This window comes from Diceros bicornis, chromosome 4 (assembly GCF_020826845.1).
Source record: "Diceros bicornis minor isolate mBicDic1 chromosome 4, mDicBic1.mat.cur, whole genome shotgun sequence".
Taxonomy (NCBI): domain Eukaryota; kingdom Metazoa; phylum Chordata; class Mammalia; order Perissodactyla; family Rhinocerotidae; genus Diceros; species Diceros bicornis.
Genome location: NC_080743.1, coordinates 3,468,594 through 3,483,675, shown reverse-complemented (window position 1 = coordinate 3,483,675; position 15,082 = coordinate 3,468,594). Strand labels below are relative to the sequence as shown.

Here is a 15,082-nt window from a genome sequence, read left to right as displayed (position 1 = left end):
AGTGATCCCACAGCTGGTAGGTTGTAAATTCAGGCTCCAGAGCCTGTCTCCGTAACGACTACTCTGCACCCCCTGTCTCCTCTCTGAGTGCTTACTGCACCAACGCATTTAAGCCTCATCACAACCCTGGGAGATGCCTACTATGATTTCCCCATTTTATGGATCAGGAAATTAAGACATTCAATGGTTAAGTAGCTTGCCTGAAGAAGCACAGCTAAGTGGTGATGCCAAGATTCAAATCCAGCTATGGCTGACTCCAAAGGTGGAGCATTTTTCTGGAAGAAGTGGCAGTTTTCATTCAATCCTCAAAGGGCTCCATAATTTTAAAAGCACGAGGCCCATTGGTGTAAAAGTGGAAGGTCAAGGTGAAATTGCTCTCTGGTCTCTGATCTAGACCTCACTCTGGTGGATCCTCTGTGTCCCCATTCGTTGACTGGGATAAGTGAACAGGATCTGTCAACAGCACCCTTTGCCTGAATTGGGCACAAGAGCCCTGGAGAGTACATAAAATTGAGATTTCTTAGTATCTGGACTTGGCTGTTGACAGGAGTCTGCTGGACTACAAAGCCATTTCGTTTCTGGTGCATTTTACTGGTTCTTAGGTAAACAGTGTTAGAATGTGAAACAATTGACTCCACTCATAAACGGAAATGATTACATTTTAAAAGCTTAAAGGCCACAACCTTTTTATTTTGGGAGGTTATGGACATTTTCAAAGACCACAGCCGAACTAAGTGCCTTCTGGCTTATGCAATCCAGTCCTCGAGGGAGTTTCAACCAATAGCTGGACACATTTGCTTCGCGTTCAGCTGCACTTCTCTGGAAGGGATTTTACTTCAGAAGCAGATCTTTCCTATAACGTAACTTTCTGATGGTTAGTTTGAGTGTTTGGTGGTGACCAGGGTTGATTCTGTGGTGGAGTTACTTCATAATGTCACTGGGAGAGGTTCTGTTCTGCCTGCAAATACGCAGCACAGACGCCAGTAATTTTAATGTCACTTGGAACCACCGAGTGCTCATAACTTGGTCTTGTATGTTTCAGTCAGCCCACTTGGTCTTGTATGTTTCAGTCAGCCCAAAAATGAAGGCAGCAGAGTGAAATGGGAGCCCCTGGGCTCTGGACCTGGGCAGACCCACGTTTGAGTTTTGGCTCTGCTACTTCCTAGCTGCATGACTTTGGGCAAACTCTTAGTCTCAAGCTTCAGTTTCTCACGCCCCGAATCAGGCTCAGATTAGTACCTACCTCCTAGGGCTATAATAGAGATTCCACTGAGATAATGCACGTGATGTACTTTAGCTTATTTGCAATGCCCATTTATAATATACCCATTTATAATACTCATTCTCCCCAGAAGTAGAGTTTCCACAGACATAGGCTGGGGCTGAGGCTCCATGCTGGACAGCCGTCCCGCCCTCACTCTCAGACCTTCTCCACCCTGACCAGGGGGATTTATGCTAAGGAGAAGGGAACAGGGAATACCAGAGCTGTCCAAAGAGCTGCTCTATCATCCTGGCTATGATTCCCTTGCCTCTGTCCTCGCACCCATTAATGCTGGGGCTGCTGCGTCCTGTAGCTTCCTCCTCAGCCCACATTACCTGTGCACAGTGTGTGGAAGTTGATTCAAAGGTTTGTGGTTGCTCATATCATCACTGTAACAAAAATAATAGTAACTTCTAGCAACCGAGTACCTGTGAAGTGCCAGACACACTACCTCGAAGTGTCAAAAATATCTCTAAGTACTATTATTATCCTTGTTTTATTGGTGAGAAAACAAAGGTTCAGAGAACTTGCTTAAGCTCTCACGGCCAGCCAACAATGGAGCTAAGATCCATAATCCTAGCTCTCTGCCTCTAAATCCTTGCTCTTTGAAGTACGTCAAACCACCTCCCAGAAACAGACCAAGAAACAATGTGGCTGGAAAGGTAAGTTAGGCCCAGAGTCGGGAATCTTGGCTGCTGGGAGGAAGAATTCTATAACTTGAGATGCGTCCTTCCAGATGGGGGAGTCACTATATCACGTGGGAGCTAACGCAACGCCAGAGGATGAAATCAGCAGGAGGGAGAGAAAGGAAAAGGGGACGGGCAGGCCCAGAGCACGCTCCATTTAGGGAAGTAGAAGAGGAGCTGGTGAAGGCAGCAGGAGGAGACAGCAAGAAAGCCAAGAGAAAGAGCATTCCAAGATGGTTGTGAAGAACAGCTAATGCTCCAGAGAAAGAAAAGAGGATGAAGACTTGGAAGAGGCCGTTGGATGAAATTACATCACTGGTGAGTCCCTAGAGGGCCACGTCCACAGAATGAGCTCAGAAGCTGGGGAGACAATGGCTCTAAGGAACGAGTGGAAAAGTTACTGACGAGGTTTTAACCCCACGTGTGGTGACACCGGGTAAGGACAGAGCTTAAGAGGGGTAGCCAGACCAGAGCAGGGCCTTTTAGATGGAAGCGTGTTGCTGGCCAAAGGGACAGGCCCAGAGAACACCGTCTCGTGTCAGCACATCCAGAAACTACTGTGTCTGGAAAGGAAGACGAGAGATGAGTTGCCTGGAAGTGAAGGAGCAGAGAAGCTGGTGAGGGATGAGAGTAAACGGAGAAATAAAACGTGGCCCCCAGCTTCAGAGAGCTCAGCAAATCCTGCCATCCCCCAAATGTCCTTCTCTCGGCTGGGAGCTGCGGGAGCCTGACACAGGCCCGTCAGCCTCTGGCTGGCCTCCCCCCCGACTCGTCCTTGTCCCTTATTCCCAAACTCCTCCGCCCTCAGCCTCCCTGCACGCAGAAATCCCACATTGGTGAGTCACAGAAGGAGGACAGAACGGGGCCCAGCCCGTGCTTGAGTGGGGTCTGCCCCCTTTGCACCTCCTCAAGGAGCATGCCCCACAGACACATGACAGTGGGAGCATGGGGGCAGCTAAGGGGAGAGGCAAAGGGAAAGAATCAGGGACAAGCGAAGTTAGGGTTTCCAGGCATCTCGGAGAAGGTCCATTTTCCACAGTACGCTTACAAAACACCCACTCTGATTGTAAAATTCATAATGCAACAAAGAAAAATCCTACTTAGTTCACGCATCACTAGAGTACTCATAGGAGGGTTTCATTTTAAAGATGGAAAAGATAGGAGATTATCAAATCCAAGTGAATGGCTTGAAATCTTTTGCTGAACAAAATAAACGGATAATCATCTAACAGTCCTTTCCATGAACACAGTCTACTTCTTCCTCTGAACAGCTGAGAAAATTCAGACTCAGAGAGTCTGAGTGGCTTCTCAGGGCCACAGGGCAGCTGGCGCCGGAGCCAGGGGAGCATCCCCATTTCCTGACTGCTGGAGGCTCAGAGTTAAGATGCCTCTCCAGTCCACTGGCTTTCTGTCCCCAAAGATCAGAAGTTGTAACTTCCAACTGCACCATCCACCTCTCTGGGGACTCACGCCGGGTCCCATCAGCCAGTCTGTCTGTGGCTGCCCGTGGTCCCCTCTGCAGGATGTGGATTTCCAATCTCCCAGAGGACACTCTTCTCCTTAATCCAAACACTGGAGGGGTTTCCGCAGCTCAGCAAGTAGAGATGGAAACAGATAGTTGAAACCTTGAAGGTTTGGATAAATAAGAATCCTGGAGTCTCTGACTTTTGAACTGGCCAAGGAGAAATAAGAAGGCAGAACAGCCTCCGTCCTTCATTCCTTTCTCTTCCAGCCTCCAGATATCCTTTCAATTTTGCCCCGGCAGGGTGTTTGTTTTCAGGACTTTTTCTCCTCCTTTCTTATGAGTGTCCCTTCCTTTTAGATTTTATAGGTACACGTAATATTTATGTGTCAGCGACCTTTCAAAGATTGACTGGTTGCATTTAGGAATTTTCTTTAAGGTCTACGAAGTCCTTTGTGCTTTTTCCAAGAAAGGCGCTCGGTAAGAACCAAAACAAACAACGGAATAACTCACATTTGACTGGAGCCAAATCTCTTAGGAGAGGAAGGGAAAAAGTCAGCTTGTGTTTCTGTTGTGTCCTTTCCTGCCTCAACCCAGTCCGATATCCGAGAGCCTCCCAGCTTCCAGGCTGGTTCAGAACCGCTTGCGAGCTGGTGAAGGCTAAATCCAAGGCCTGTGTGGGAGGAATCTGGACCCTGGGAGACTTTGCAAGGGACACTTCAGAAACGATCCAGAAAGGATGCAAACAATGTTTACTTTACAAAGTCTTTGGGAAACTTTATGCCAGTATATTTTCCATTTGCCTCTATATGACCATGGAGGATAGTTATTGATGTTATATGGTATTATTGCTCTGCCAAATTTCACGTGTCCCTGGCAGGCCTGCGGCTTTGTCGCTCAGGCTTGGGACTGTTCTGCAGGCCTCTTAAGGATTTGTCACAAGCCAGGGGGATGCCTGTGGTCAGTCCCAACCCAACACATGGAGTCCAATATGGTTGTTTGCCTGACCCCCTCTTCCCCTTCCCAACACGATTTGTTCTGTGACAAAGTTATCATGGGGTTGGGCTAGTGCAAGGGCTTTAATTAGAGCTGAAAAATCCTGTATTCACACTGTTCTCTTCCAATTACTAGCTCTTTGGCCTCGGGCAAGTTACTTAATCAGCGCATCTCAGCTGCCCTGGTTGTTCAACAGTGATAACAATACCCACCTGGCATCAGAGGTGGCAAATCCACGAGATAATGAACAGAAGACTCCCCGTACAGCTCTTGACAATTTGTATCAATCAGTATAGATTAGCTTTCTCTATTTATGCCACAAAGCTCTCTGAGATATTTACTTGAAAGACTGCAGAAATCCAGAACATCGTGCCTGGTGGACATCATGTGTTGCAAACGGATCTCCCCTAAAAATGGAACTGAGTTGCAGATAGAGGCTGACCAACAAAATGGATAATTTTCCCAAATGGAAATGACTCTTTCATTGGTTCCTGCCATAGGAATGAGAAGCCCACCTCTCCAGGATGGTGGCTGCTACACAGTGAGAGCTGTAACTCAACTGATCTGGGTCTCTCTTCTCCCCAGAGTTCTGACATTTCTAAGTCTTCTCAACATTTAATAACAGCAATGACAGGGAAAGATTCTCATAGAACGTAGATGATTGCACTAAGCTTGAAGTCATGGGACACATGCAACGTCACCTAGAAGTTCCTTCATGAAGGCACAATAATATTAACCCCTCTGTTTTCTTCCACTGCCTTTGTAAGGATCAAGTGTGATATTACCTAAAATGCCATAATATATGTAAGTCGGCTAGCTCACAGCCAGGATGTCAAAAGAATGGAACCTCTACCCCATGCATCCCCCAGCCACTTCATGAACTCGATGGTCTTCAGGGTATGTGGGTTTTTCACGGTAAAAATTCACACTTAAAAGAACAGTGGTTTTGTTAGAAACAGAATATTTAAAAATGAATTTTTAGCATTTAAGAAACCCAAAAAACCTTACTAACAAATATGACTTTACAATAGAAAAACATTTTAAGGTTTTTTAAATAAAAAAGAAAAATCCCACAGCAAAGCAGAATAAAATAAAATGAGGGCTATGTGTCAGTCCCCATTGTGCTCCTCTACTTATTGGGGAAAAAAAGGATTAGTTCATTTGAGTGTGAAGACTTCTTTTTTCCTAAAATTTTATTAAAAGTGATGCATTTCCTCTTCATATGGGGCAAAAGAATAATATGGTCACTAACCCAAAGAGAAGATAAATATTTGTTGAATGAATGTTCCTATGGAGTTGGAACAAGAAGAAAAGACAGTCTTTTGGATGCAAGAATCCTAAATTATTTAAATGCAATCTCTTTGCCGAGAGGCCTAGGATTGAGGCGCTGGCCTTCCGGAGAGAAAGCCTCTGCTGTATTTCAGCTCCAAGATGTGGTGCATGTGATCCATTTAAGGAAAGGGCCAGTGACCCTGGGTTCTTGCCAGGACCTTGAGCAACCCAAATGTTGAAAGATGTGCAGGAAAAACTAAAAGGAGGTGGATTGATTTAGCACAGAGAGGAGAGGGCCAAGGTGGACTATCATAAAACAGCACTCAAAGATTATGGGAAGGACAACACTTCTCTTAAAACACACTTAAGCCAAAGAGAAAAGGATTTAAGTTAGGCATAAAAAGGAATTTTTTTTTGTTTTAGTGAAAAACACATACATAAAATTTGCTTTTTTTTTTGTTTATGAGGAAGATTAGCCCTGAGCTAACATCTGCTGCCAATCCTCCTCTTTTTGCTGAGGAAGACTGGCCCTGGGCTAACATCCGTGCCCATCTTCCTCTACTTTATACGGGATGCCGCCACAGCATAGCTTGACGAGCGGTGCATTGGCGCGGGCCCGGGATCCGAACACACGAACCCCAGGCCACTGAAGCGGAGCGCGTGCACTTAGCCGCTACGCCACCAGGCCAGCCCAAAAATTTGCCCGTTTTTAAGTGTAGGGTACAGTAGTGTTAAATATGTGCACATTATTGTGCAATAAAAAGGATTTTTTTCGACAGTGAAGTTAGTAAACAATGTTGGATTTCTGTGTTCACCTCTCTCATTTTGATTGGAAGAGTATGGAATTTCCTTCTTTGAAATTTTGAAAAATAGCTCGCATTCTGAGATGATCTCCTAAGGACTCCTTCTAGCCCAAACTCCACAGTAAGGCAGCGCAATGGCTGGCCCAACACTGAAATGATGCACTTATGAAAGTGTGTTCAAGTTAGAGATAGATGGTTATGCCGAAAACGAACTCCAGTGCTTATGAAACTCTGACTCGGCATCCCCTGATTTCCAAGCTTGGGAAGGTTGTAAGTTTTGCTTTGGCCCGAAGCCTGTAGCATAAACGCAGCTCTGTCCTGCTACTTTTACCTTGGGTTTATATGCATTCAGCATTGACATCTCCACATTTTGACCTCTGACGTGTTTCGGCTGCCTCTGCACAGGCGGCGATGCAGACTTCTGGTTGTTGCGGCAGACACAGATGAAGAAGAACAGCAGAGCGATGGCCAGAGGAATGGCAACACTTGGCACCAGTATGTACAGGATTTCCATCTTATTCTTCTCCTTGGAATCCTTCGAATCTGGGTGCACAAACGAAAAAGAGCAAAAGTTACACTAGTTCAAATAACATGTATAATATTACATCGCATAGTTTAAAACGACCTGCTCCTATCCTCCCATACACACAAATCCACTGCAAGAAAAAAGAACAATAGCTTATTACAATGTGTTTCTATCAAACGTTCAACATAATTTATTGAGGTTTACAAGTTTAAAGTTCAAACGTTTAAAAGTCGCAGAGGGACATCAGGAAGACTGCACGTGTGTGGGTCCCCTCAGATGTTGCCTCTTTTGTGGCAGACCTGCATTTCTCTAACACCTTAAAACTTAAACGCCATGTGAATGGACTGTGTGCGAGCAAGAGCATTAATGTGGACCACAGGGCTCCTCTTCCATCCACCGCCAGCCCAGCTCAACCACCACAACGTGGTGTTCCAGAATTCATGCCCTCGTCTTGGTTGGTTTGGACATACGAGGCCAGTCCTGCATCTTCCAGAATCAACATCCCTGAAGAATCCTGGTGTCCCACAAAGCCACTGGCCTGAGAACATGGGGGCCTGACGTCAGGGCCAGCTCAGTCTCTGATGAGCTCTGTGACCCTGAACAAATCATTTCCCTCTCTGGGCCTCACTTTTTCTCATCCATAAAAGTGAAGTATCTGTTTTGGATGGTGTCTACATTCCCTCCAGCACAGCATCACTGTATAACTTGACACTTTTTTGAAACCCAGGAATTCTTCTTAAATGGTTTCACATGAACTCAACAATTATGAGTGCCAACACTTTGAAGTATATTTTTGAAATCTTATACATCCACTGTACCAATGCTTGGAAAAGAATATAATATGTACAGAAGGACATGAGGCACACTTTTCTTTTTATTGGTTTGAGTCTGACCTTTAAAACCGAACACTTTGGGCATATACTATCATTAATGAATTATCTGATGGTAAAACAAACACAAGAATTATGGGACAGTAATTAGAGGGGTGACACACTGACATGCCCTCATCATCAATAACCTCATCAGCTATTTTGCTTTAAGAAAACCCAAAGTGGGAAAATTTAGATTGACACAAAACTCAGAGATGATTATTTGCTTAACAAAGAATTAACCACGCATCCCCTCACTCATCCTCCCACTTGTTCAGTAAGTCAATCCACAAAAGCTACTACTGCCAAGCACTATACTAGGTCCTGGGAATATAAAATTAAATATGACATGTCCTTTGCCCTTAAGGGGCTCATGGTCTGGTAAGGAAAACAGAGAAAAGATAATTACAATATGTTGTTGGAAATGCCACAAGGGAAGTACGAATAGGGTGGTGCAGAGACCCAAAAAGCCCCTTAAACAGTGAGCTTCCCTAGTGTGTGTAAGTGAGGATAGAGCACACACAGTTTCCACTTGCACACACCTTCCTGGGGAACCTACTGTGTGGTGAGATACAATAGTGATTAATCTGCCTTCTCCCCAGACAACAGGCTCAACTCAAGAAGTTAGGAAGGGGCACTAAAACCCAGTGCTGGGACTGTGCTCTGTGGGTTAATCCTCAGGGTGGCTTAGAAAAGGGTAAATTCGGCTTATTGAGTATAATAAAAATAACAGTTTTAATATTTATTGAGTGTTTTCTACTGGGACAAAATTGTGTTAGCCATCATTATTAATATGGGCCAGGCAGTGTCATAAGCCCTTTTCATTAACTCATTCACTTTATCCTCACGACCTGCCCCAGGAGGCAGGGGACATCCTTATCCCCATGTTCACAGGGGAGGGAGCTGAGGGACAGGGAGGTGCAGTAACTTGCCCAGGGACCTGCAGCCAGTAATTCAAAAGCTGGGCCTCCTCCCAGCTCACTGGGAGGAGGTCTCACTCGGTCTCACTTCACACCCCCTGCTCTAGCTACTACACCACACTGCTAGCAATTCCAGAAGGGCTGTGGTTTTGCACCTGTTTTCTCCTGGTAGGATTCTCTTGTTTCCCAGAGGTAGGAAGGATGAGGGAGGTCTGAGAGGTGGGAATAACACGGAAGCTCTGCCGGATATGCTGTATACTGTGCGGCAGGTAAACACGTAACCCGGGCGTCTCTGGAGGCCATTCCTATCACTAATCATTAGGAACTGCGTCTCTGGTGCGTTAGTAATAATTGGTCTGCATGTCGTGGGTGGGTGGATGGACAGAAAGAAATCACATGGAAGAGTGTCTACCACAGGGCCTAGCAGATAGGTAGACAGACAGACAGACAGACAGATAATCTCTATCTCTGTCTCTCTCTCTATCTCCTTCTCTATCCATGTACACACTTTGGGACAATGAAACAGAAAAAAGGAGTGTACGTTTTAGAGTCAGAAACCTCTGACGACTGCCTTTGTCACTCTCTATGTAACCTTCATAGGCAGGTAGCCTCTCTGAGCAAATTCATCTGTGAAATGGGATTGTAATACCTGTTTCATAGAGTCGCTGTAAACAATACAAGAAGTAACGTGGAAAGTATCTGTTCTAGCACCTGCTACAGCTCCATCCCTCAATGTCACCCCTCCCCCTTAGAGTAGGCAAAGACTCAGGGAGCAAAGCTTTGGGCTGGGAATTCTAAATAACCTGAAGTAAGAAACAACCTCTGACCTCCATCTCCTCATTTATTCAAAGGGACTAATAATGCCTGCTCTCCCAATCTTGTTTGGTTCACGTGAGAGATAACGTTCATGAAAGAACCTTGGAAAATTACAAACTGCCCCACAGTTGTTAGATGCTATGATTATTATTAACATTATAAAACACTTTCAAATTTCCCAGTACCCTAAGGGGGTAAATCCCTCTTGTTATTCTTGGATTTTCAGTGAAATCATTATGAGGGTAACGATTACAGAAGGACTGAGGCTAATTTAGTACTAACGTAACGCTAGTCATTTTTCTGGCCCAGATTTTCAGCAACAAGAGAAAGTAGGGCTCCCACCTGTCTGGCAGACAAAGGAGTCTATTTTGTACTCATTCCGTATCAGATTATCCATGGAAGGCCCTTGATTGTAAACGGGAGGCCTGGGACCAATCCCCCTGCAGGTCTGCGGGAGAACAAACTTCAAGAAGCTAAATCCTTTAAGTACAGTCAAACTCGGCTCCTGCTGATTATACTGATATGCAAACCATCACAGTGTCTTCTTGCCAAGTGAAATAATCAAGCAGAACAATACATGGTCATGCAGAAAACAAATTCGGGCTATTCTAAGTCTACGACAGAATGCGATGACTTCCCCACACAGCATTCTGCACTCAGCCAGAAGGCAAGTCAGTGTCCGGCTCAAAAAACTTTCTATAAAAACATTCCACAGAACAACTAACCTTACGCATGGAAAATTAAAAAACTAACATTTGCCCAACCTCTTTTTAATGTCCTAGCATTTTTATTCATCATTTTAACCCCATACTTGATGTTATCTTGTTTTACACATACAGAAATTGATGCTGAGAAAGAATGAGTAATTGACAAAGCTAGAAAGTGGTGGAGTCTGGGATGCAATGCAAGCCTGCTGCCTTCAATGCTTTTATGCTTATTAAGACATATTACTAATGAAAATTAAAATATTCCATGGAATTGTTTTTTTATCATTATCCTTAAGATTCCAAGGTTCCCTCTCAATGAGGGCTAATACCTGGTGGGGATCATACTATTAAAACGAATCAAATTAGAACAACAGACACATTCTTACTATTCCTTTAAAGGGTAAGGAACACTCCAATGCATTGCAAAGAAAATTGGCTGAAAATTAGAATGGTGAAGATTTTTAATACTTTGGGATAACTGTTTAAAAGTTAAATGCACATATTAGTTACATCAAGTTAAATACTTGGGATTTTTTGAAACCAACAATTTAGTGCTGAGCACATGATTAATTTCCTTTTAAAAATCAACAATTTGGTATCACAGTTCACATCTGACATTCTTATTTTATTTTTACAACGATATTCAATACTTTGATTAGTAATTAAACGTAATAAATACTTCTTTCTTATCCTGGGGCTTAAAGCAAGGTAAACATAAGTACCTCTGTACTTTTATAAAGTAAAACATCATCTGGGATATTATTTTGAGTTAAAGCAAAAAAACACTCAGATCTTAAATATGGCAAAGAGGGGAAGAAATCTTACAGAACCTTAGAATTCAAAGGAAATTAAACCAGTTAAAGTATGATCTTGTATGAAACAATTTTAAAAACCATAGAGAACAAACAGGAATCGCTACCATTTATTATTTGAAAACTACGTACTAAGCAGGCCTGTAGCAGATAGGAGTCTGCCCCTGTGATATGTAAGCACAGGCCTGGGAGCCGAGGGTGAGATGGTGGTAAGCAGGCCTGCGTTGGTGAGCTGGGCCAGCCCTTTGCTCTCTGGACATCATGATAGGAATACTGAGGAGATGATCCATTGCCTTGTGTCTCCTCAAGTGAATTCTTACAGAGTCTGACAGGCCATCTACAGTGATTAAAAATGTTCTCTTCAGAAAATGTTTTTACCACAATAAGCTAGGGGCAGTAACTCATCTGTGAGAACCCGAAAAAAACCTTAGTAACCAGAATTTACCAGAGTTCACTAAAAGTTTCTGTAAATTCTCAGGGCCTCAGTTTTATCCTCTATAAAAAGAGAAGAGTTTGGCTAATCTTTTCTTTTTAATTAAAAATTTTTAATTATGGTAAAAAACATAAAATTTACCATCTTAACAATTTTTAAGCATACAGTTCAGTAGTGTTAAGTATATTCACATTGTTGTACAAGAGATCTCTAGAACTTTTTCATCTTACAAAACTGCAAGTCTATACCCACTGAACAACTCTCCATTGCCTCCTCCCCGCAGGCCCTGGCAACTGCCATTCTACTTTCTGTTTCTATGAATGTGACTACTTTCGATACCTCATATAAGTAGAATCACACAGTATTTGTCTTTTTATGACTAGCTTATTTCACTTAGTATGATATCAAAGTTCATCCATGTTGTTGCATGTGACAGGATTTCCTTCTTTCATAAGGCTGAATAATATTCCATTGTGTGTATGGACCACATTTTCTTCATCCATCCATCCACTGGTGGGCTTGCTTCTACCTCGTAGCTACTGTGAAGAACGCTACAGTGAACAAGGGTGTGCAAACATCTCTTTGAGACTTGCATTCAGTTCTTTCGGATATATACCCAGAAGTGGGATTGCTGGATCATATTATAGTTCTACTTTTAATTTTTTGAGAAACACCCATACTGTTTTCTATAGCAGCTGCACCATTTTGCCTTCCCACCAACAGTGCACAATGGTTCTAATTTCTCCACATCTTTGCTAACATGTGCTATTTTCTATTTTTTTCATAGTGGCCATCCTAATGGGTATGAGGTGATGTCTCCTTATGGTTTTGATTTGCATTTCTTTAATGACTAGTGATATTGAGCATCTTCTCATATGCTTGTTGGCCATCTGTGTATCTTCTTTGGAGAAATGTCCTTTGCCCACTTTTTAATTGGGTTAATTTTTAAGTACCAAAATTCAACAGGTTTTATAAAGTTAAATTTCTTTCATTTTTGACAGGATTGTTTTAGAGCAGTAGACAAAGCACATTTAAACTTTAGTAAGACATTTGATCAAGTGACTCATGATATCCTTATGGTCAAAAGATGGAGGGCCTGATAACAATATCATATGTGGACTTGTAATTCACCATTACAAGTGAATGGTGCCTGTACCCTAATGGTGTTAATCAGCAACTCAACATCAAATTGTAGATGGCTATGCTTTAGGGAACCTTCCTGTTCAACATTATCATCAACTGCTTGAGATCACATGTTTATCAAACTTGAAAAGGGCCTGAATTTAGGAAAGATATCTAACTGATTACAGAAATAAAATTTTAGAAGATCATACACAACAGGCTAAAATAGTGACCCAAAACCAACAGTTGAAGTTTTACAAATAAATATTGTAGCTTGCAGTTAGGGTAAAGTCTTTGCTTAGAGAAGTCCATGATTAAGCAAATCTACTAAATCCAAACCAAAAAAATCAAACAAAAGAAGACTAATAAGTTTTAATGAAGACTTGAAGGCTCAGCTGGACCTAGCAACAGCAGATGAAATTGCTCCAAAAAATTTCATATATGGCTCTTACAGCAACAAAATACCCTTCACTAGCAATACTGAGTAATGAGCAAGAACGTCATGGTCCTCGTCTACTTGCTCTGGTTAAAAAACACCAGAAGGTGTCTTCCATTCTAAGAGCCATGTTTTTAAGGGCTCTGAAAGAGTGAGAAACATCCAGAGGATGAGGAGGATGGGTAAGGAAAGGACGGAGGAGCTACCTGCTCTTTAGACCAAAGAGAAAATCAAATGAAGGATGTGATAAGTGTCTTCAAATTTGAATGAGAAATCACACTAGAGGTTACAAACTGGATCTAGTACCTAGACTTGTTCCTTATTAGGTGGGTTTTTTTTTTTTAATTTGAACTAGTGGCCAACATTTTTTTAAAAGTCAGGAGATTTCACATACAAGTTTTGGTTTCTGGCTTACAAAGCAGGTTTTGAGCAGTGGGCGCCATCCCAGAGCCACTTCATGGTGGAGCAGTGTCCCTGTCTCTGAAGGTCTCTGGCAATGTTCAAGCAGAGGCTGGATGATTTCTATGTTCCTCCCAAGGTTCTCTGATTTTATAAACTGAGTCAACATATCTTATTTAGACCCCTACTGAACTTCTGACTCTCTTATAAAGCAATTGATTTAAAGCCAGGGATGAATATTTTCCCTGAGTGTCCTCAGCCCACTGGATCCAGGATCAGCCCATTTCTACCCGGCTCTGTGCTGAGGCTGACCTCTGTGGACAGTACCAATGGGCACCCTTGCCCTCTGGCTTCCAGTTAGGTTCAGCCAGGGGAGGCAGTGGCAGGACAAGAACTGTCCAGGTCAAGAAGAGAGTATGGTGGCCGTGTTTGTCCCCTGGCTCCCTCCTTGCAGAGGGCTGGCTGCTTTCCTCTACCAATGGCCACAGCCTCCGGACAGCCCTCTCTTCAGCCTCAGCTTTACTCCACGAGGTAAGATAACCGATCATTCCCGTGACTCTCCGGGCCTAGGATGGCAATGCTTCCGCTCCTGCCAGTCCTGGGTCCTACACCTTACTCGTTTCCCCTAATTCTGCCAACACCTTTATAAACAGTCTCTTTATAAAATGCTCCTTAGTCTGTCTGATTGTGCTTTTTCTTTCCTGCCAGAACCTTGACTGATACACAGCCAATAGCAACAATCCTTGCGGTGTTATATCAGAATTCTGCACCAAAGGGTTAAAATGACAAGGATCATTTCCTATGGGCATGGCAGTGGCCCAAGGAAGGCACAGCTTCCAAAAGCTTGTTGCTGGAGCAACTGACACGTTGGGTAAACGACAACATATACTGGGGACAATAAAAAAATCCTTTGAGAGAAAATGATTTTATGGTTAAAAATTTTTATGGAACATGACTTAGTTATAAGTTTTGGCTAACTATTGTTCTTTACTTTGTTGAAAATGTATAAAGACTGGAGAATAAAGTCCACCTTGAAAATCTCTGTAGCATAAAAATAACTCTTCTGGAGAGCTTCAAGCCATACAAAGCAGCGCTCTATTCCTTCCTCCTGCCCGCTCCCTGCCGTCCAGTTCCCTGTAATGTTCAATTTTGGTTTGAAGAAATGGCTGAAAGACAAATTGCCTTACAACAGGTCTTCTATGGACCCTGGGAGAAGGCTGCTGACAGAGTGAGTTAAAAACTGCAGTGTTCGCAATCTGGAAAACATCTGCCTTGCCCCGAACTGTAAACCACCAGGCTGGAGAAAATGGCTTGTGACAAAGCAGAAGGCAGGGCGGGAGTCTGTAAGGTTACGGGACAAGTCAGAGCTATGCAGGCCGAGAGGACTGGGCAACGCGCCCTTTGGCAGCCGCGGCGGCAAGACAAGGACCTAAGAGGAAATACAAAAGCAACAGGCCAGGTGTGAAAACTCCAAATGGAGCCAAATGATCTGCTACTTTCCTTATCAATGGGCACTCTTTGGTGGAGCTGGTTTCTCAGACATGCTAGCCTTCTCCAGACTT

The 15,082-nt window shown here is 43.3% G+C and overlaps 1 protein-coding gene across 3 annotated transcripts in view; it reads right to left on the bottom strand.

The window, feature by feature from the left end:
- Positions 1 to 15,082, bottom strand: part of ROR1 (receptor tyrosine kinase like orphan receptor 1) — a 374,358-nt gene that overhangs the window by 9,465 nt on the left and 349,811 nt on the right. For all 3 annotated transcript variants that reach the window (XM_058538215.1, XM_058538217.1, XM_058538216.1), the window contains one exon: positions 6,812 to 7,023. In XM_058538215.1, coding sequence (XP_058394198.1) covers positions 6,812 to 7,023 — 212 coding nt within the window. The remainder of the gene's footprint in view (positions 1 to 6,811; positions 7,024 to 15,082) is intronic.